Source organism: Solanum stenotomum, chromosome 4, assembly GCF_019186545.1.
Source record: "Solanum stenotomum isolate F172 chromosome 4, ASM1918654v1, whole genome shotgun sequence".
Taxonomy (NCBI): Eukaryota; Viridiplantae; Streptophyta; class Magnoliopsida; order Solanales; family Solanaceae; genus Solanum; species Solanum stenotomum.
In genome coordinates this window covers 11116654-11137875 of record NC_064285.1, presented here as the reverse complement: position 1 = coordinate 11137875, position 21222 = coordinate 11116654, and the positions used below count along the sequence as shown (strand labels likewise).

At 33.6% G+C, this 21222-nt stretch overlaps 4 protein-coding genes across 4 annotated transcripts; 2 read left to right on the top strand and 2 right to left on the bottom strand.

The window, feature by feature from the left end:
- Positions 1-2541: 2541 nt before the first annotated feature.
- On the top strand, positions 2542-3610 carry LOC125862511 (uncharacterized). The gene is made up of 2 exons (XM_049542604.1): positions 2542-2813; positions 3019-3610. The coding sequence occupies exons 1-2, from the start codon at positions 2676-2678 to the stop codon at positions 3163-3165; spliced, it is 285 nt and encodes a 94-aa protein (XP_049398561.1). The 5' UTR covers positions 2542-2675; the 3' UTR covers positions 3166-3610.
- Positions 3611-4687: 1077 nt separating this feature from the next.
- On the bottom strand, positions 4688-10555 carry LOC125861264 (uncharacterized). Its single transcript, XM_049541202.1, has 4 exons — positions 10031-10555; positions 9275-9792; positions 7273-7747; positions 4688-5373 (listed from the first exon to the last, which is right to left on the bottom strand). The coding sequence occupies exons 1-4, from the start codon at positions 10451-10453 to the stop codon at positions 4855-4857; spliced, it is 1935 nt and encodes a 644-aa protein (XP_049397159.1). The 5' UTR covers positions 10454-10555; the 3' UTR covers positions 4688-4854.
- A 3007-nt stretch (positions 10556-13562) lies between these two features.
- LOC125862090 (rop guanine nucleotide exchange factor 12-like) lies at positions 13563-16638 on the top strand. Its single transcript, XM_049542084.1, has 7 exons — positions 13563-13933; positions 14108-14224; positions 14320-14474; positions 14566-14640; positions 14723-14983; positions 15099-15419; positions 15959-16638. Exons 1-7 carry the CDS (start codon positions 13654-13656, stop codon positions 16367-16369), a joined length of 1620 nt encoding a protein of 539 aa, XP_049398041.1. The 5' UTR covers positions 13563-13653; the 3' UTR covers positions 16370-16638.
- A 256-nt stretch (positions 16639-16894) lies between these two features.
- Positions 16895-19547, bottom strand: LOC125862089 (photosystem I reaction center subunit VI-2, chloroplastic-like). Its single transcript, XM_049542082.1, has 3 exons — positions 19342-19547; positions 18357-18483; positions 16895-17233 (listed from the first exon to the last, which is right to left on the bottom strand). The coding sequence occupies exons 1-3, from the start codon at positions 19464-19466 to the stop codon at positions 17054-17056; spliced, it is 432 nt and encodes a 143-aa protein (XP_049398039.1). The 5' UTR covers positions 19467-19547; the 3' UTR covers positions 16895-17053.
- Between the last annotated feature and the right edge of the window lie 1675 nt (positions 19548-21222).

The following is a 21222-nucleotide window of genomic DNA, read 5'->3' as shown; positions in this document are numbered from 1 at the left end:
CCCCCCCCCCCCCCCCCCCCCCCCCCCATTTTCTTTCTTTCTTTCTTCTTCTTCTTCTTTTTCTTCTTCTTCTTCGGTCAAATTTCTTTCTTTCCAACATTATACTATTTTCTAGAATTTGTGTTATTGATAACAAAACTAATTATTTTTCTAAGAAAAATCAAAATTTTGAAGGTATTATCAATTAATTTATCTCATTTTCATATAACTTCAAAACTAGAAATGATAATTTTGAAAGAATCAGAATTCTCCGAAAATTGAAAAAGTTTAATTGAAATTTGGATTAAAAAACTAAATAATACATACTAATCATCTTGAAATCTAATGGGTTTATCAAATTGTTCGAAATGTAATAAAATATTTAGATATAATTTTAAAATTGAAAAGAGTTAAACTAATAGTAGTAAAAAATGGAGGTGGAGTTGTGATAAAAAGTGACATTGAAAGTGAGAAGCTACAATGAAGATGACAATGATTTTTTGAAGAAGAAGGAAGAAAGAAAAAGAAAAAAATAATAAGGAGGAAAGTTAAAATAATAAGAAAATTAAGAAAATATATTTTATAGCAAAATACTTGTAAAAATAAAATTATATTCATTTTTTTAGTTTGTTCACTCTCTTTAAGAGAGTGCATACACTCTCCATGCCAGGTGGACAAAAAAGGATGTAATAATATCAATTCAGGATTATTTAGGGGGGTAATAGAACGCATGCTTAGTTTAGGTGTCTTTTTGAAAATTCGAAATAACTTTAGATGTCACTTTATGTCTTTTCTCTAATATAATAGATAACTATTATTGGACGGAGGAAATATCATAATTTTACTATATATAAAAGGCCTAACCCATCGGTGGCTCCCTAAAGTTGACACCAATTTTCACTTAAACACCTTAACTTGACTTTGTTCATTTTAGGCACCTTAGGTAACTTTTCATTGTGTCATTTTGACACTTTTTGCATACACGTCATAGAGAGTGATACACTCGTTTATTGCGCGTGAAAAGGTTATTTAATCAATTTTTAATTATGTTTTCTTCTTCTTTTTCCCCATTTTCAGCCTCCATTTTTCAAGCTTAACTCCATCCATGGCGAATGTTTTTTAAAAACCTATTTCAAGATTTAAATATTGAAATAATCATGAAATTCTTTTTTGGAGGAATTTACTATTGTAATATGGAAGTGGATTTAATTTTTCCTCTTCCTTCACAGGCCTTCAAACTTAGCTTTTACGGTAAGTGCTCTCTTAATTATCTTTCTCCAGTTAATTTTAATGATTTCCGTTCAATTTAGTTGCTTTGTTATTGATTAAGAAGAATCTAAATCCATGATTTAGCTTTATTCTTTTATACAATTGAAGGGTTTGTGTATGATTGAGAAGGACCGCTGGGGAGGGGGCAACGTTTCTACAAAAAAGTTAGTATTTTGGAGAAGACACTGAAAAGGCTGCAAAATAGTTTTTGTTAATTGGTTAAATATTTTTTTAATTATATGGGCAAAAATGCCACATGTCATCGATTTATTGGCTACTTTTTGTTTTTCTCAAAATTTATTATTTAAGAATGATTTTGGGCACAAATGACAAATGTCTTCATTTAATTGGACACTTTACACGTCATTCGCGAGTGTATTACANAATTAAAGGCTTTGTGTATGATTGAGAAGGGCCACTGGGGAGGGGGCAGCGTTTCTACAAAAAAGTTAGTATTTTGGAGAAGACACTGAGAAGGCTGCAAAATAGTTTTTGTTAATTGGTTAAATATTTTTTTAATTATGTGGGCAAAAAATGCCACATGTCATCGATTTATTGGCTACTTTTTGTTTTTTCTCAAAATTTATTATTTAAGAATTATTTTGGGCACAAATGACAAATGTCTTCATTTAATTGGATACTTTACAATTCATTCGCGAATGTATTACACACATTATATATTTTTGCTGATTATAACGAAAGTGTCAAAATGACACAACAAGACCTTACATGAAGTGTCTAAAATGAACAAAGTCTAGTTAGAGTATCTAAGTGAAAGTTAGTGCTAATTTTAGAAGGTCACCGATGGATTAGCCCTATATAAAACTAGTACCGAATATGGCATGTACCTAACACACAAACTTTAAGTTTGCAGCCAAACTTTACAGTACTATAATTTGGTATCAATACTATTTCTATACAATCTTATCTCATTAGTACTCCTATCTCCAATATTTAAACCTTTTATTTTCCCCAATATTTAAATTTAAAGCCTTATGATTTTTCTTCAACATAATATATAAATATGTCTTTTATGTCTTCCAATTTTAAATATGTACAAGTAGATACTTAAATTTGTATATAATTAAATAACTTCATACATTAGTACTACATGACATAATACACGTAAAATATCACGTAAGACTCAAATTGTCATGTAGAATATCACAAAACATGTGTCACATCTATTTGTTCAATTTTAAATAGGTTTAAACACGAGACATATTTATATATTACTATGTCATTTGGATGGATTTAAAAACTTGCACTCAAAAAGAGATTGGGCTGAGCAATTTCTATTTAGTCACTCTTTGGAAAGAGCCAAAAAGAAGAAAAAAGAAAGTGCAGAGAGCTTCTTTAATTTCTTTTCTTGATTTTCACACTAACATCTTCATCTTCATCTTCATCTTAATTCATAGCAAAACAGTATGTTAGAAGGCAAAGCACTGATTGAAGACACAGACATGCCAGTAAAGATGCAGATCCAAGCTATGTCATATGCTTCTCAAGCTCTTGATCTTTATGATGTTTTAGACTGCAAATCTATAGCTGCTCACATCAAGAAGGTCTCACCTCTTCTCCACATTCTTCAAAAAGAAAAAATCAATCTTTTCTTCATACAAATGTACCAAAATTTATTAATTTTAAAACTTTGGTACTCGAATGAAAGTTTAGATAGTCAATCAACTGAGTTATTAAGATTTAAAATTGTACTAATTTATACCTAAGATTTTGCCCTTTCTTGTTCTTTTTTTTTTAATTTTTATACAGGAATTTGACAAGAAGTATGGAGGTGGATGGCAATGTGTGGTGGGATCAAACTTTGGGTGTTTCTTTACTCATACTAAAGGAACATTTATCTATTTCACTTTAGAGACTCTAAACTTCCTAATCTTCAAAGGAGCCTCTTCTCCTTGACAAGATATTATAGGCTGTTGTGGTCGGGCCCTTTCCTTGTACTATAGCAGGAGCTTTAGTGCATCGCGATGTAGTTACTCTTAGTTAAGTCATTCCTCTTGTTCATAACCCCTTCCCTCTTTTTTAACATTTTTTTTTCTACTTTTGAAAGCAAGATCTGGCCATTGTATGTTTTCAAAGAAAATGTAACTTTTAGTTATGTATCCATGAGTAGATTAAATTTAATTATGCTCACTCACTTTACTTATCAAGAAGGTTATGATGCCTTTGAGAAAGACACTTTCTGGGTTTGCCTTAATTAAGGACCAGATTTAAAGGAAAAGGAGTGTTGAAGTAGCTTTATCACAAAGTTGAATTTGCCATTTTAGAATCTCTTTGCATATATTCCATAGTCAATCATAAGCTTTGTAGGCCATGTCTATACTAGAGGTGGTCACTATGTCTAGGACTTTACAGCTTGTTTGGATGGTTGTTGGCTATTGGATTATATTACTACTATAATAACATATTCAATATAATTTCACAAGTGAAATTTGAAGAGGGTAGATGGTATGTAGACTTTACTTCTATTTTAAAGGTAGAGAAGTTATTTCAATGGAAAAATAGTTCAAAGTAGTTCAGAAGAAGTAATAAAAGTAAAAAAAAAATAATGCTCCCTCAGTTTCATAAAGAATGACCTAGTTTGACTTGACACGGAGTTTAAGAAAATAAAGAAAACTTTTGGATCTTGTGGTTCTAAATTAAAGTTATGTGAAATGTACAAAATTGCCCTTTAATCTTGTGGTCTTAAACATGTCACGTGGAAAATTGAAATTAAAATGTTACAAAAAAAAAGAGGTCATTCTCTTTTAAACAGACTAAAAAAAAGGAGGTCATTCTTTTTTAAACGGAGGGAGTAGATAGTAACAAAAATAATACCACTAATAACAGGACATTAACTACAACAAATATTATGATAGTTAATTTATAAAAAAAAACAACAAATAATAGCAAAACTCGATGCTTAAATAATTAAAAGAGCAATATTATAACTACTAGTATGAATGAATGACAAGAAAATGTGCTACTACCTACTAATCTTCTACCATAATTCGTGTACTTCATAACCTTCTATCCAAGGTCACGTCATATCTAATCACCTCTCCTCAATACTTATTCGATTTACATCTACCTTTCCTGAAACCGTTCATAGCCAACCTCTCATACCTCTACACTGGACATCCATACATCTCCTCATTATATGCCCGAATCATCTCAATCTAGCTTTCTGTATCTTGTCCTCCATAGAAGTACATACACATTGACTAAATTACATGAAACTTTTATAGGTTACAATGTATGTATTAATTTGAGTAATATTTGTGACTTTTTTGAAGTGATTTCTCATCCTATAAATTGGAATGTTATTCACCTTTTAAAGACGAAAAATTCTCTCCCCTTTCTACATCTCGTCAATAATATCTTAGTTTGTAGTATTCCACTTACTATTAATTTACAACACTACATAAGTTCTTGGAAGATAGCAGAATAAAACCCATCCTTCAAAGTTTTGGTTTTGAAAGTCAAATGCACAACTTGATATCATCATCAAAGAAAAAAGAATACAATTCCAGAATCTTGGAAATGTTCAATGAGTTCAAAGATCCAACTCTTGATGATTGCCCAGCAAGCACTGATGAATGAACATGTTCAGAGCACAGGAGTCAACAATGGTTTGTGAAGAAAATGAGCTTCCAAGTTTGCAATAACAAGGTCTGCCATGGCTGTGCAAGTTTCTACTGTATCACTTGCAGCATGGGACAATAGAACAACATTCTCAAGTCCGAACAATTGTTCAGGAACCTCTGGTTCTGTCTGATAAACATCCAGACCGGCCCCACCAATACGACCTTCAATCAGTGCAGCTACAAGTTCAGATTCATCTACATGTGCACCTCGTCCTATGTTGATTAAGATGCCCTTTGGACCTAATGCATCAAGCACTTTACGATTGACTATGTCTCGGGTTTCTTCAGTCAAAGCACATGCAACAATAAGGATTTCAGAACTTGCAGCCAAATCAACCACAGTAGAGTAGTATTTGTAGTTTAAGTTTGGTTTCTTGGATCTGGAGTGGTAGCTAATGGGGCATCCAAAAGCTTCAGCTCTCTTTGCTATTGCTGAACCAATTCTGCCCAATCCAATTATGCCAACTAATTTACCACTGAACTGAAACAAGGAGCAGTCATCATTTGATAAAAGTGAAAATAAAAGACCAAAAAAAAAGAAGAATTCAGCATTTAAATTTTTGTCATGAAAAAAAAAGATCCAGGTCTAATGGAAGTTCATTATGTTTACTGTTTTACATACTTTGAGGCCTTGAGACGATATATCCATACTATTTCAAGACTCAGCAGGCATTCTGCAAAGAAACTCCTATAAGTACTACTGCTCGTTTTCTAAATAAAGTTTCCCAGCATGCTCTGGAGTGTGTTATTGCATAATGGGACAATGGAGGGGGGCTTGGCCTGACTCCCAAATAGCTGTGTGATACAAAAACCATGAATTCCACACAGATGAGCATAACTACTTCTTCGTTCAGAAAAAAAAAATTGTATTATCATGCTCGATCCTTATAATAGGCTTTTGCCACCAATCTACTTGGTAAGGCCCCTAGCATCCCTGGGCAGAGCTTGAAACCTAGTCATATAAGTCGCATCTCGAAGCGTAGTTGCATATTTAGCTAAGCTATCCGCTACTTGTTAGTTTCTCTAAAACAGTGTTAGACTTCCACTTCTGCTTGAGATAAAATCTGTATGATGTCGTCTATGATAGCTCTTAATTTGTAATTCTCAGTGCTCCTTTCTTTCAGCATGTTCACCACTATAAGGGAGTCTAATTCCAGAACAAATTTAGTGTATCCATGACCGACACACCAAGCTGCTCCAACCATTGCTGCATAGGCTTCAGCAAGGTTACTACTACCGCACTTAGTGGGAATAGCAAAAGCCATTATCATCTCCCTCTTAAAGTCTCTAATAATTCTACCAATTCCTACTTTCCCACTAGATATTGGGAAGCTTCCATCTGAATTGACTTTAACCTTGCCTTAATCCGGTAATTGCCATATTACAATAGTGGATCTTGGCATAGGTTTTCAGTCTCTCCACCATTTGACAGATTTTACTCCAAGTGATATCCAGATCACAGCAAGGGAAGACCAGGCTACTAGCTGTTCTAAGGATCCAAAAAACTTGATGTTTCATACTACTTATATGCCATCTTCTCCATTTCTCCATATTTACAAGAGCAAATACCTTCACAAATTTCCCAGCAGATCACCAAAGGAGTAATCAGAAGCAACATTTTATGAACTCTGCTTCTTAACTTGACTTAAACCATGTTCTGAGCAGTGTTATTAAAAGCAAAAAGTCCAAAAAAGCTATAAGGTACGTTGGGGATTTAAGCGCAAAGAACAAATAAAGCGTGAGCTTTAATGAAAAAGGCGCAAAGGGAGAAAAAAATTCAAATATATATGTTTGGTCCCAGACTAAAAAATATAAATATGAATGACAAATATATGATCAAAGAAATTGAACTTACTTTATGATAAAGTGAAATATCAATAGTTTAGTGCCGCCTCTTCAAAAGAGGTTCATTGGCAAGGAAAAATATGTCTTAGTACCTTGATGACGACACTAAGACGCACATTAAGCGAGGTGAAGCGCTCAACACACTTTGAGTCTCGCTTCAGGGCTTAAGCACCCCATTTGATAATACTGATTCTGAGCAGTCTCCTAGTGAGAGTAATCTGATGAGCTATTCCCAAAGGAGCTCCAAAAAATTCCGCTATCCTAAAAGTTTCACCAATGTTCAATTTCCGAGAGCCAAATACATTACTTGACAAACAATTTCCCACATATGCAAAATTGTGAATATGTTGAGTTGTATAGGCTTTTGGATTGAATAGTAAATCTTTACGAATCATTTTCTGAGTATGTTATTATTCCTAATCAGGATGATTAAGGCTTGCAATTGGTTATGCTTTGCGAAACTCACATATGCAAAATTGAGGATTTCTCTTCAAATATATTAAAGGAAGTACGAAAAGCATAGAATAATAACAACCTTTGATGTCAACTCGAAATCGCCATTTTTCCATAACCCGCGTCTAACAAATCCATCAGCAACACAAATTCTCCTCAAAGTGGTTAATATCAGTCCAATCGCTGCATCGGCTACATCATCAGTGAGCACATCGGGAGTATTAGTAACTCTAATCCCTCTCTCTTTACACTTTACCAAATCAATCTTATCCAAACCCACACTGTAAGATGATACAATTTCCAAGTTTGGCAATGCATCCATGAGCTCCGATTCAGCACCAAAAAATGCGTTTCCCACAACAGCTCGGACTGAGTCACTGTTCCGAGTGAAGAACTCAGACTTAGAAGAAGCTTCCCAGAATCTGAAGAGATTGAAACGCTTGTTGAGCTCTTCTTCTAGGTAAGATAACATTGGGCATGTCATCAATACTCCTATTTTCGCCATCGCCATTATGAACTTGGGCGTTGTTGCACACCAATTGGCTTTTTGCGAGTAAAATGTTAAATTTAGGTTTCACTTTTTTGTTTTTACTAATAAGAATTTAAGAGGTGATTTGGTTCTTGAACAAATTTTAAGATGGCATAATTGTCCGTGCATTTATACTTGTCCATTGTTATTTTGTAATACATATATTGGATCCTAAACTTTGTTTTAAATTTTAACTTTGACCTCCAACTTTCATAGTGCACAAATAGACACTTTAACTTGTATAAAATAGAACAAATAGACACACATGTCCTACATGTCATTTTTTGTCCTACGTGGTGTTCTACGTGTATTGTGCCATGTAGGACTCGTGTGTTTACTTGTTCTATTTTATACAAGTTAAAGTGCCTATTTGTGTACTATAAAAGTTGGAGGTCAAAGTTAAAATTTGAAGCCAAGTTTAGAGTCCAATATATGTATTATGCCTTTGAGATATCTGAGCATACTTGTTCAACTTATAACAAAGTAATAAATAATTTATCATTTTGTGTCTATTTTACCCTTGTTATTAAATATTATCATTTTTCAACATTTAGATGATTTATATTTATTTAATAGGAGTGATTTAGTAAANTGATCATACTTGTTCAGCTTATAACAAAGTAATAAATAATTTATCATTTTGTGTCTATTTTACCCTTGTTATTAAATATTATCATTTTTCAACATTTAGATGATTTATATTTATTTAATAGGAGTGATTTAGTAAAATTAACCCTATAATTTATTGCTTCTTAATTCCTATGTCAAATCAATAGGGGACAATTATTGTTGAACAGAGGGATTAATATGCACTTTAATTTGGCGTCAACTCACATTTATCCCTTTAATTTTGTGTGTACACAAGTAGACACTTAAATTTGTATAAAATTATATAAATAGACACACGCATGCTATGTGGCATCCTACCTGCAATTTGTGTCCTATGTGGCATACTACATGGAAATTTGTGTCCTACATGGTGTCTTAGGTGTATTATGTTAAAGTAAGACTCATGTGTCTATTTGTACAAGTTTAAGTATCTGCTTATACACACTCAAAGTTGGAGAACATAAATGTGAAATGAACCCTAGTTAAATGACGCTATCATAATGTTTGGGAAAATAACATTTTTAATACTTGTGTTATTGTATTATTCTTATTTTAGTCCTTGTGATACTTGATTAAGCACATTTGACATTCAATTAAGTAATGCTTGTGATTTTAGTCCTTCAACTAACCAACATCAAATAAAATAAGGGTCTGTTAAATTGCTGAGGAGCAAGTTAGGTATTTATATTTCTAGTGTGATCATACTCCATGAATTATTCAACATTACGAAGCAGTAGAGGGAAAACTCATAAAACCAAGGAGACAATGTACTTTTAAGGGGTTGTTTGGTACAAACATTGATAACGCAGGGATTAGTAACACATGGATTAGTAATACAAAGATTAACAACGCAGGGATTAGCAAGAGTGTTAACAAAGGAACCAAAATTTACATCAACATGTAGCCCTCCAGACAACCATGACAACCAAAATCTTAGTTACATTACTAAACTACTGGAGTTGACAGTGGTTTGTTCTGAAAGTGAGCTTCTAAGTTACCAATGACAATGTCAGCCATCGACTCGCGTGTTTCCTCTGTACCACTAGCTACATGAGGCAACAAGACCACATTCTCCATGCCAAACAGCTTATCAGGTACTTCAGGTTCATTCTCAAACACATCAAGGCCAGCGCCCCCTAATCGACCATCAAGAAGAGCAGATACCATCTCTTTTTCATCAACATGAGGTCCCCTTCCAATGTTGATAAGAATCCCTTTTGCACCTAATGCATCAATCACATCACGGTTGACAATGTAACGAGTCTCAGGAGTTAGTGCACACGCCACGACCAGGATCTCACAGTTGGTAGCCAGTTCTACTACAGTTGGATAGTATTTGTAATTTGTATTTGCCTTTTCTGATCGCGCGTAGTAACTGATTAGACAATCAAAAGCCTCTGCTCTCTTTGCAATTGCTAAGCCAATCCTCCCTAATCCTATGATACCAACTCTTTTTCCACTAAACTGCAAAAGAAAGAGCGATGAATCAGGTAAATGTTGATGTACATGTAGCCTGGTGGTATCTGGTTCATCTGAACCCTGTACTTTTGACTCGGAGCATAACTTCATGTATAAAATCCAAAATTGTCAAAGTAACTTATCATCTATTGCTTAAACATCTTCTTCCACCAATCAAACTAATATCTTAAGCTCGATCTGTAATAAATATCGTCATATAAAATGAAACAGAAAGAACACTAACCTTAGAAGTCAACTCGAAATCACCAGCCTTCCACAATCCCTTCTTAACATATCGATCAGACTCGCAAATCCTCCTAAGCACAGCCAACATTAGTCCAATAGCAAGATCAGCAACATCCTCAGTTAACACATCAGGTGTATTAGTCACTCTAATACCCTTCTCTTTACACTTGTTCAAATCAATCTTATCTAAACCAACACTGAAACTAGCCACAATTTCTAGCTGAGGCAACGCCTCGATAAGCTCTGCATCAGCACCAGCAGCAGCGTTGCCCACAACAGCACGTATTGAATGAGCGTAGTCGTTGATGAATTGTTTCTTGTCGGAGAAGTTCCAGTAACGTATGAGGTTGAATCGATTGTCGAGTTGTTGTTCTAAGTATGATGACATTGGACATGCCATTAGTACTCCTATAGATTCCATTCTTCTTCTATATGAGGTTAGGTATAAGTGTCTGCAAGATTGGGAAGAATTGAGACTATGTTGATTCTTTATAACTAACTTATCTTTTGATAGTACAATTTGGTGGTTCTCAGTGATTGGGCTCTAAAACGTGTACAATTATCATGTGAATTATATACCCATACTACATAAACGTCTCCATGCTTCATCTTGCATCTATGTCCTCTAGCTATGGGTGTGCCAAGTAGACACTTAAATTGGTATAAGATTGAACAATTAGACACATCACACATTCGTCTTGCGTGACGTTCCTACATGAAAATTGTGTGTACAGTGTGGCATCCTATGTGCATTATGTCAAGTAGGATGGTGTCTATTTGTTCAATTTTATACAAGTTTAAGTGTATATTTATGCACACCAAAAGTTGGAGGGCCTACATGATATCTGAATTCAAATTAAATAGCATATTTATGTATTTATGTCAATTATAATTGAAAAGTGATGAAAATGTCCTCGAACTTGACACGAATTATTACTTACATTCCTGAGCTATGTCTAGTACTAAAACTACACTTGATTAAATGAGCTTAAAAACACCTGAATTGTGAGTCATGACGTTGAAAGATAATTTTGAAAAATGTTTCTCTTACTTTATGTAGAAAAGTCATTTTCATTCAGTTTCGGAACAAAATATTTAAGTAACTAAACATGAAAAATTCCTTCGTACCAAACACACCTTTAAGCAAGTAAATTTTGTTATGTTTTTAATTTTATAAATGAGAGTTGGCTTTATTTATTTTAAAATAAATTAAATGGATATCATTCTTATTCTTTATTTTAGGCGTAATTTTTTTATGACATCAAATTACTCTAGTTTTTACTTTCTCTTCCTTCAAAATCTATCTTCACCTTAATTAAATGAAGTATTTTCCTTCTTAGAAAACATTAATCCAAAATTAAATAACTTAAGGAATAAAGGATGGAAAAACATATCCTGTCCCATTAACCGCATGCTTCTTGTGGATGTGGGTGAGACTATTTATTATAATGATTTTATATTGAGATAATATATAAATACATCCTCATATTTGTCCCACTTCACCAACTTAATACTCAAATTATGTGGAAATTCTATTACCAGCCCCTATATTTTTCAAATGCATAACACATAAATATATTATTTAACTTGGTCTAGGCTTACATTTATTTTCTCCAATTTTGGTGTGCAGTGTGAACAAGTGGACATTTAAATTTGTATAAAGTGAAACAAATAAACACACACATTTTACTTGGCATTTTGCATCCTATCCTATGTGGTGTCCTACGTGTATAATATCACGTAAAATTCATGTGTCTACTTGTTCAACTTTATACAAATTTAAGTGTCTATTTGTGCATAGCCAAAATTGGAGGATATAAATGTGAAATAAGGCCAAGCTAAATGACACATTTATGTTTTATGTCTTTTTTTAAAATATGAAGATAGGCCTTTGCATAATCAAGTCATTAGAGAACATAATATGAATATCAAAAGAAAAAGACCTATGTTCTTAGTAAATTCGATATACTTGTTTATAATTCTTTCAATTGGATTCAAATCGAAGTAGTTAATAAGTGCATTCTTAGAAGTCATAATACATAAATGTGTCTTTTAATTTTGGTCGGTTGACATAGATGTCCTCTAATTTTGGATGTGCACAAGTAGACATTTAAATTTGTACAAAATTAAATAAATTGACACATTCTTCCTACGTGACATCATCCTACATGATAATTTTGTGTTCTAACTTTGGCGCATCCTACATAACGCCCTCTAGCTTTGGATATGTACAAGGGGACACTTATACTTGTATAAAATTGAACAAGTAGACACATTTGTCCTACATGACATTCTACTTGTATTATGTCACGTAGGATGCATGTAGACACTTGTTCAACTTTATACAAGTTTAAGTGTCTTATTATGCACACTTAAAATTAAAAAAACATAGATGTTAGTTGAAACTAAATTAAAAAACATAAATATTAAAGATCAAATTTATATATTTATTATACCTTCTCAAAAATTAGTAAAGATTTTCATGGATTTGCTTACTGATCAAAATATAGTAAAAGATTGAGCTGACACATTCAATTAGACCAATTAGTGAGCTCAAATTTGGTGTATACCGCTTATTATTATTATTATATTATATAGCTCATTAGAATCGATGGAATTGGTACATTAAGAAATATTTTCTGAAAGATAATACTTATCTGGTGGACAAAAAAAATATTTTCAATAAATATAAAGGCAAAATTAAATAAAAAGTTGACCATGACAGAGGTGCACCGCTCATGGGTTTCAACCGTTACTCTGTAAATTTGGTGTGGCAGGCAATTAATTCATTATCATAACCTCATGAAGTCATGATGATCGAAAAGTGTTTTGAGTTTTATCGTAACCCTCTCGCAGACTTTTATAATATGACTTAGTAACTTAATACTCTTGTAATTGTGACAGTTCTTCACCTTTGTTCTTATACAACCATCTTATAATTATTGTTGTTTATAGTAGCAACAATCTTTATGTTATTGTTATATTATTATTGTTATTAAAAGCTTTTATCATCTTAATAAATCAACCAGCCGCACTTCAATTTAAAATAATTAGTGAGGGTTATAATATATGTATGTATATTTCTATATTTATAGAGATTTAGAACTCGTTATGACATGTCTTAAAAACACATAGGGCATCCAAGTTGGAAAGAAATAACAAATAAGACCTATTTCACACCTTTGATCTATTTTGGGGGGAAGGATGTCTGAATTTCATTTGTAGCAAACAACATTCATCCAAATAAACACACATACCTAATCTTATACGATTTTTTTCGTCAAAAGATTAATAAAATTATTCGAATATAAATAGCAATAGCAACAAAAGGTAAAATTTCTATATAAAGTCATCAAATTAGAAAAGTACTAACTTGTTTGCTATAAAACATGCACCGCACGTTGTCTCAGCCATTAAAAAAAATTAACACCAAAATCTCTTCCATTCTCCATCAAAAGAGCAAAACTTTCTCTAATTAAATTCCTTTCTTTGCTAATAGAAAAACGCTAAACTTTGCATTATTCACCTCCTCTTTATGCCCCCGTTTCCTCGAGTTTCAACAACTCCATAATTATATTGTTGCATTGTGTAACATATTTCAATTTAGCTTGAATCAAAAAGATGGTTCGAGCAGCGCTTGAGGAAGCGAAAGAAATGTGCAAGGCAAAGTTGTTGCATTTCAAAGGAAAATCTGAAGATGGAACAGGACAGGAAACAGAAAGTGTTACTATTGAGACCAGTAATAGCATTGATTCAGGGGATGAAACGAAAAGTGAAGATCAGCCTGTTGATTCTCAAAAGACTGGCTGTGTGCTAAGTCGCAGCGAGTCTATTAAGTTGCGTTTGGCCAATGAGACCCCTGTTGTCTCTAGCCCACGCCTGAAACAGTGCCCACCTTCAGGCAAGACATCTTCTAATTTTGTCCATCTTTCTTACTATTCATGGCGAACTAACTACCTGCATTGTCATAATAGTACAATATAACAACAATTACGCCTCAATTTCATACTAGTTAACGAAGGGAGTTTAGATTTCTATTTCCCCTCTCTTATATTTTTCTCCGGTACCAATATAGATATGGAGCTGATGAAGGAAAAATTTGCAAAGTTGTTGCTTGGCGAGGATATGTCTGGTGGAGGAAAGGGTGTGTCTTCTGCGTTGGCATTGTCAAACGCGATCACAAACCTAGCAGGTATTGCAATTACACCAGATCACAGGCTGTATATACTATCTCGGTTCTATTTTATATGATATTCATTCTATTTGCCTATTTTTCTCAAAATGCAGCTTCTGCCTTTGGGGAACAGAAGAGATTAGAGCCAATGCCAGCAGATAGAAAAGCCAAATGGAGAAGAGAAATCGATTGGTTGTTATCTGTAACAGATCATGTTGTTGAACTCGTTCCTTCTAAACAAATATCAAAAGACGGAACATGCATGGAGGTAATTCTCTTTCTCTCCCAGAAACTCCTCTTCGCGTATATCATATATCTAGCTAAAACTAACAGGTCAATATGAATTTTTTGTTTGTCAGGTTATGGTGACAAAGCAGAGAAATGATCTTCAAATGAACGTTCCAGCATTACGCAAGCTAGATGCTATGCTTCTCGTAAGAGAAAAACTTCAATTTAAATTTCAAACTAATGTAATCTATAGCTATCGATGTTTAAGCTTGGATTGATGACCAACAGGACTGCTTAGATAGCTTTAAAGACCAAAATGAGTTCTCGTATGTATCAAAGGATGACGAATCACAGGAAGGGAGGAACGATGACAAATGGTGGATACCGACTCCTAAGGTTCCGACTAATGGCTTGTCTGATGTTACAAGGAAATGGCTACAATTTCAAAAGGATTCAGTAAACCAAGTTCTTAAAGCAGCCATGGCCATAAATGCTCAAATCTTGTTAGAAATGGAAATCCCTGAAAGTTATATAGATTCCCTACCTAAGGTACAAGAACAAACGAGAAATCTTATATAAGTATTTTCATTTGAAGTTGTTTTCTTTCTAAGAGGTGGAATAGAATAACACGTCATGATCTAATATTTTCTCTTCTTATGTGTAGAATGGGAGAGCAAGTCTTGGAGATACGATCTATAGGAGTATCACTGACGAATACTTTGATCCTGACTACTTCCTCACAACTATGGACTTGACTTCAGAACATAAAATTTTAGACCTCAAGAACAAACTTGAGGCTTCTGTTATTATTTGGAGACGAAAGATGACGTCTAAAGATGGGAAGTCAGCATGGGGTTCTGCCGTTAGCGTAGAGAAGAGAGAAATCTTTGAAGACAGAGCAGAGACTATCTTGCTAATTCTTAAGCAGCGATTCCCTGGAATTCCTCAGTCATCTCTAGACATTAGCAAAATCCAATACAATGAGGTAAGAAGCAACCTCTATTTATTTACCATAAAAGTTTTAGTCATAATAAATAAACGTTGCTCTTCAGCTTTGGATATGCACAAGTATGCACTTAACTTGTATAGAGTTGAACAAGTAGACACACACGTCCTACCTGTCACCCTACATGGCAATTCGTGTCCTGCACTGCATCTTACATGTATTATTCCATGTAGGACATGTGTGTTTACTTTTTTGAATTTTATATAAGTTAAAGTGTCTACTTGTGGATACCCAAAGTTGGAAGGTATAGATGTCAGGTGAGGCCTAGTTAAAGGGCATATTTATGTATTATACCAAGTTATAATGATATTCGAGAGAATCTTAGGCTTGTTCCGCGTTTCTGTATTAATCCACTTGGATGTTTTTGGTTGTAATCAGAATATCCATCTCGTATTTGTTGTTCCCTAACGTAGTTTCCTGATGTCCTAATGGCTTCAAACATAATGCTGCAACGCTAAAAGCAATTTAGTTGTTGGCCTTCTAAGTAAGTCATAAGTATAGTTTTCTCTTTTTTACAGGACGTGGGGCAAGCTGTTTTAGAAAGCTATTCAAGAATAATAGAGAGCAGGGCACACACAGTGATGTCACGGATTGAAGATGTTCTCCAAGTAGATGCTACGGCCCAAAATCCTTCCTGTGCTGAAATGAAGAAGTCTCCTTTAAGAGATTCACTACGGGTATCACCATCAGGCAGTTTCCCAAATGCTAGGGAAGAAGTAGAAAAGCTTAACGCTGCAGAGAATCCAACGTCAATGACATTGTTGGATTTCATGGGTTGGACAGTGGAACAAGGAGATAATGACACAAAGAAAGATGTGAAGGAGGACATAGACGTTGATGCAAAGAAACCACTTAGTGTAGTTACAAACAAGAAACTTTCTTACTTAGATAACTTAGTTGGTGCTAGAAGTCCAACTGCACGCCACTAAATGACGTCACTGCAGAACATTGATCAACTCATCAGAGGCAAGACAGAGAAATTCATCAAAGTGACAATCAGCGTCAAATGTACATACTAAGATGAATCACACATACCTAGGATTTCACTAAGTCATTCCTATTGTAAATAGGGAATATATAGTTAGTATAGGACTGCTGGTGTGACACCTTTTGAAATGATTTACTCTGCAGAAGACGTCACCTCATTGACAAATAACCATGGAAATTATGGACTTTATTATTGTCCATTCTTACCTTGGATAGCCTCTTCTAAAAGAGTTTTGTAATCGGCAACTTGAAGTTTACACGTCGATATAGTATAATCATTTCGATTTAAGGCAATTCCCTTGCAATTTATAAGTAATTTTTCCTTTCAATTAAACAGTGAGCAATTATGAAGTCAGTGACTTCATAAACAAAGCTTAATTAAAAACATTAAATAGGCATTGACACCTATGTGAACCGACAGAAGTAGCATCTCAGCAAGATAAATTGAATGTCATACGACACCATGATAGAAAACAAGCTCCAACTTTGCAACAAGATAAACCGAATGCCATAAGATTTAACTTCTTGTAACAAAGGTCTCATGTAGGCTTCAAGAATACTTACAAGCTGGAGACCAGATACATCAATTACAATATGAAGGTTGAGAAAGCTTGATTGAAAAGAAATTAGATCTTTCCGCGTGGACCAAGCTTGGGTGGAAGTTGCGGCCCTTTCTTAATTGGTAGTATATCCCCTGACGCTGTTGAACTGAAGTATGCAAGAGTTGAGCCACCTCCCAATATCAGGAATTTGAGCAACAATCCTCTCTTGGTGAAAGGAGCGGCAAAGGTCTCAAAGAACTTGCTCTACAAAACACAACGCAATACAAGAGAAAGTTACCGCCAACTTCTGAGCTTACACAGACTCAATCATTCCTTCCAAGCATAACAAACAAACTCTTAATGATTGTCACAACACACACTTAGCTTAAGCAGTGGTGGATGCGAAGTAGTTGGTGCATTCGACTCTAACTGTGTGTTTAATGAAAATTTTATAACACTTATGTCTAGAATAAGTATGCTTCCACAAAGAAGTAGTAGGTACAGTGATACTCTATACCCCTGACTTAAAATCTTGGATCCACGTATGAGCTTATGTAACAAGGAAACAGTTCAATTGCATTTTCTACCCGGAAGACACTAATGTTTGCATAGGTGAGAAATTATGTTTTGTTGCTTATAGCTCTTATGCTCATTAGTGAGTACTGATCTTAAGTAGACCAAAAACTTTTCCAATAATTTGTCTGGAAAGGCCAGGTTGTGTTCATAATCCTCACGAAAGCTATTTCGGCTTATATAGACTTGTGCATTATTTCCAACATGACTTCTTCTCTACTGTATTTCCTTTTTATACCTGATTTGATATGCTTAACTTGAGTTGAGATTCTATCGGAACCATCCTCTCTAACTTCACAAGGTAGGGGTAAGGCTGCGTACACACTACCTTCCCTAGACCCCACCTGTGAGATTGCACTAGGTATGCTGTTATTGTCGTATAGACTTGGTTGTTAAGACAATTTCTTATGCTCCACACATGCTCAAGTACTCGAAAATACATAAAGTTTCCCATCAACATAATTGAACCTAAGAAAGCCAACAAGTCAAGACTGAAGACTTGCTTATAATAACAATGAATGAGAAGTTGAATTTAAACTCGAAAAAGTTACTAATGCCTATAATATTGAAATGCTCTGCATCTCCTACCAATTTGAAAGCTATAGAGGAAAAAATATATCGATTGCAACTGGTAAAAATGATAAGAAAAAGTCACTAAGACTATTGACAATTGATGACAAATTCTTCTCTTTTCCAATCAAAAGCATAACGTTAGAAACTCCTCAGACGGTCATGTTAAATGTCAATCAGACTATTAAACATGAAGTATTGCTGCAAGAAAGAATGTGTTTAAAGGGTAAAAAAGATGAAATACCTGAAGGGAGTTGTATGGTGAGGGTGCATCTGAACCATACAAGTCCCACTGACCAGTGGTGTTGCCCAAGTCCTCTAAATCAAAATATACACTCTTGTCACCATACTTTGCAACCACAGCACCAGCCCTAGCAAAAATGTATAATCAATCAGATTACAACGATCAAATAAAAACACGCGCTTACTTTTACAGAGTGCCCTTCTTTTATTGTATACAACTGATTCCTCCTATACCGTTGCACGAACTATGCTTTAGTACCAGGATGTCAAGATCGAGTTTACTTCTATACATTGACAGTGTATATATACAAAGATAACTAACTATAAGTGAATTTTCATCATAAGTGATATAACCAAATATAAGAAAAATAAGGAAAGTGACTTTCCACAACAGGTTAAAGACACTCATGTATAAATCCTAAATACTCCTATATATCATGAGTTTAACTTCTATACACAATACAAAAGATATACACCATCTGAGAATCTAAAAGATAAATAACAGCGAATATCATACACTACTATAATCAAAGGTTTTTGCTCACCGTGAAATTAATGGTAATATGTGGTATAGAACATGATTTTCCCACTCATTTCCCACCGAACCATCTCACTCAGAAAAGCACATCTCGGAAATAGATTATCACTGAAATAGTGGAAAACTTTCTGATTTTTCCATATGAAAACAATACGTACTATTTTTTCTTTTCTCGCGGATTCAATCAAAATATCCATGAAACTAGCCACTAATGATTTTTCAGTGGAAAAATAGTGACTTTTCTAGTAGTGATATAATAAGTGGGATTAGCAACATGATAAGTCCTTAGTATATGAGTTTAACTTCTATACATTATCAGTGGTGGCTAAGTCAGTAATTTAAGGGTGTTCAAGATTTAATATATATGTATAAAAGGTAATTTTTAACCTATTTATGCAATATAAATTTTCGGGCAAGGGTGTTTAACTGACTAGCCTTCGACACATACCTGCAGGATTTGGTAGACTTGACATTAAGGCGAGATGATTTAACATGTAGCTTAGTTCCAGCAATGGAACTTCCAGCTAGGCCACTTGTGGGCTGCACAGCAGCAAGAGTTGCCAAAGATGCCATCCTGTAATTCACCTCACACTAACTAAACTAGTTTTTAGGTAGTTATTGGGTTGGCAATGTATTATACAAAAGGATACATTTTTGGGGTTTTGATCATTTTTTTCATGGATCCTGAAAGACACGTGGCACAATGGGTATCTTTCTAAAGATATTGAGTTTTCTTTTATGTGGTGCACACATGTGTTGAGGTTGGATAAGGCTATCCCTTTGAAGATTGTGAATTTTGTGTAATTTGTCACTTCTTTTGTGAGGCCTAGGGCCAAGGCTGCTCAGGTAACCAGAAAAAGTTTGGTGTTTGTGATACTTTCTTGGTTTCGGTTCAATTTGTTTGTGCTACTTTTTATTTTTAATATTTTAAATATTTTTCAGGAAGAATGTTGTGGTTAGAATTTCACTTTTTCATTCTCATCTCTTCCTTTTGTTGACTTTTGTATAATGATTTCTTTTTAGATATATAATACATAAATATGTTCATTTATTTGACTTTATTTGATATTGATGTTCTTCAATTTTGAGTGTATACAAGTAAACACTTAAACTTGTATAAAATTGAACACACATACGTCCTATGTGGCAATATTCATGCGGGACACAAATTATCCTATAGAACATCATGTAGGACACTAGTGTCTATTTGTTTAGAGCCCATTTGTATTGGTTTAAAAAGAATAGTTTTTAAGTCAAAAATTAAAAAATCAAACTTAAATGACTTTTAAGTCAAAAAATAAAAAGTAGGAGGAGACCTATTTTTTATTTTTTTTTTAAAGTCATTTTTAACCTTGTCAAACACTTTCAAAAGCTAAAAATGACTTCAAAGCAGGTTTGACCAACTTTTAAGTCACTCCAAACATGCTCTTAGTTTTATACAAGTTAAAGTGTATACTTGTGTACACCCAAAGCTAGAGGGCGTAGACGTGAATTGAGATCAAATTTAAAGACACATTTATGTGTTATTTTTTTTATATTATATAAAAATAATAATTAGAAAGGTCCCCTCATATAAATATGATACCTCATAATTTTAACTCATTTTATTGACCATTAAATTATATTTAGGGTGCATGATATTCCCAAATATATGATCTAGTGTCGATGAATGGTAAGCTAACTACATATGCATACTCCCAAATATTTCACAAAATGCATGTCTTCTCTAGTACTCATGTTTACCCCTGTACTTGTTTCTTTGTAATTAAGACCTCTAACATAGCTTGTGATTCATACAAAATCTAATCTAACGATGCAGATGAAATATTTTTTAAATTTGGATATATCATAAAGGAAGTAAGTTAAACACAATCAAACATGATAGATGTATGTAAAGATGTTTCTTATACTTGAGTTTTCATGATTATTTTAATTATTAAAAAGAGTTCTTATGTTTTATAAATTTTTGTATGGTCTGTTTTTAACTGGAAATTTTCGCAAATAGTTATTGTAATAAATTTAATTATGCTACATAGTTATAGTTTGTATATTTACGGGTTATAGCTACAGTTTAAGCTGCTCGTTTGTATAATTCAAAGGTTTATATAATTCGCGGGTGAGTTTGTATAATTCGTGGGTAAGTTTGTATAATTTACGGGTACGTTTGTATAATTGAGTTGTTTTTGTATAAACTCGAAATAATGAATTTATACAAACATAAACATCTAAACTTTAAACAATTATATAAATTTTATTATTCAAAATTACATTATACAAAAGTTATACAAATTATATTAAACAAATTCTGAATTATACAAACGTGCGAATT

Coding starts and splice junctions, on each gene's coding strand:
- LOC125862511 (XM_049542604.1), top strand. CDS start 2,676: ATGTTAGAAGGCAAAGCACTGATTGAAGACACAGACATGCCAGTAAAG. Junction 2,814..3,018: donor TAGCTGCTCACATCAAGAAG/GTCTCACCTCTT, acceptor ATTTTTATACAG/GAATTTGACAAGAAGTATGG.
- LOC125861264 (XM_049541202.1), bottom strand. CDS start 10,453: ATGGAATCTATAGGAGTACTAATGGCATGTCCAATGTCATCATACTTA. Junction 7,748..9,274: donor CTGTCAACTCCAGTAGTTTA/GTAATGTAACTA, acceptor AAATTTAACATT/TTACTCGCAAAAAGCCAATT. Junction 5,374..7,272: donor ATTTCGAGTTGACATCAAAG/GTTGTTATTATT, acceptor TCCTTGTTTCAG/TTCAGTGGTAAATTAGTTGG.
- LOC125862090 (XM_049542084.1), top strand. CDS start 13,654: ATGGTTCGAGCAGCGCTTGAGGAAGCGAAAGAAATGTGCAAGGCAAAG. Junction 14,225..14,319: donor CGCGATCACAAACCTAGCAG/GTATTGCAATTA, acceptor CTCAAAATGCAG/CTTCTGCCTTTGGGGAACAG. Junction 14,984..15,098: donor ATATAGATTCCCTACCTAAG/GTACAAGAACAA, acceptor TCTTATGTGTAG/AATGGGAGAGCAAGTCTTGG.
- LOC125862089 (XM_049542082.1), bottom strand. CDS start 19,466: ATGGCATCTTTGGCAACTCTTGCTGCTGTGCAGCCCACAAGTGGCCTA. Junction 18,484..19,341: donor AAGTCTACCAAATCCTGCAG/GTATGTGTCGAA, acceptor CATTTTTGCTAG/GGCTGGTGCTGTGGTTGCAA. Junction 17,234..18,356: donor CACCATACAACTCCCTTCAG/GTATTTCATCTT, acceptor TGTGTTTTGTAG/AGCAAGTTCTTTGAGACCTT.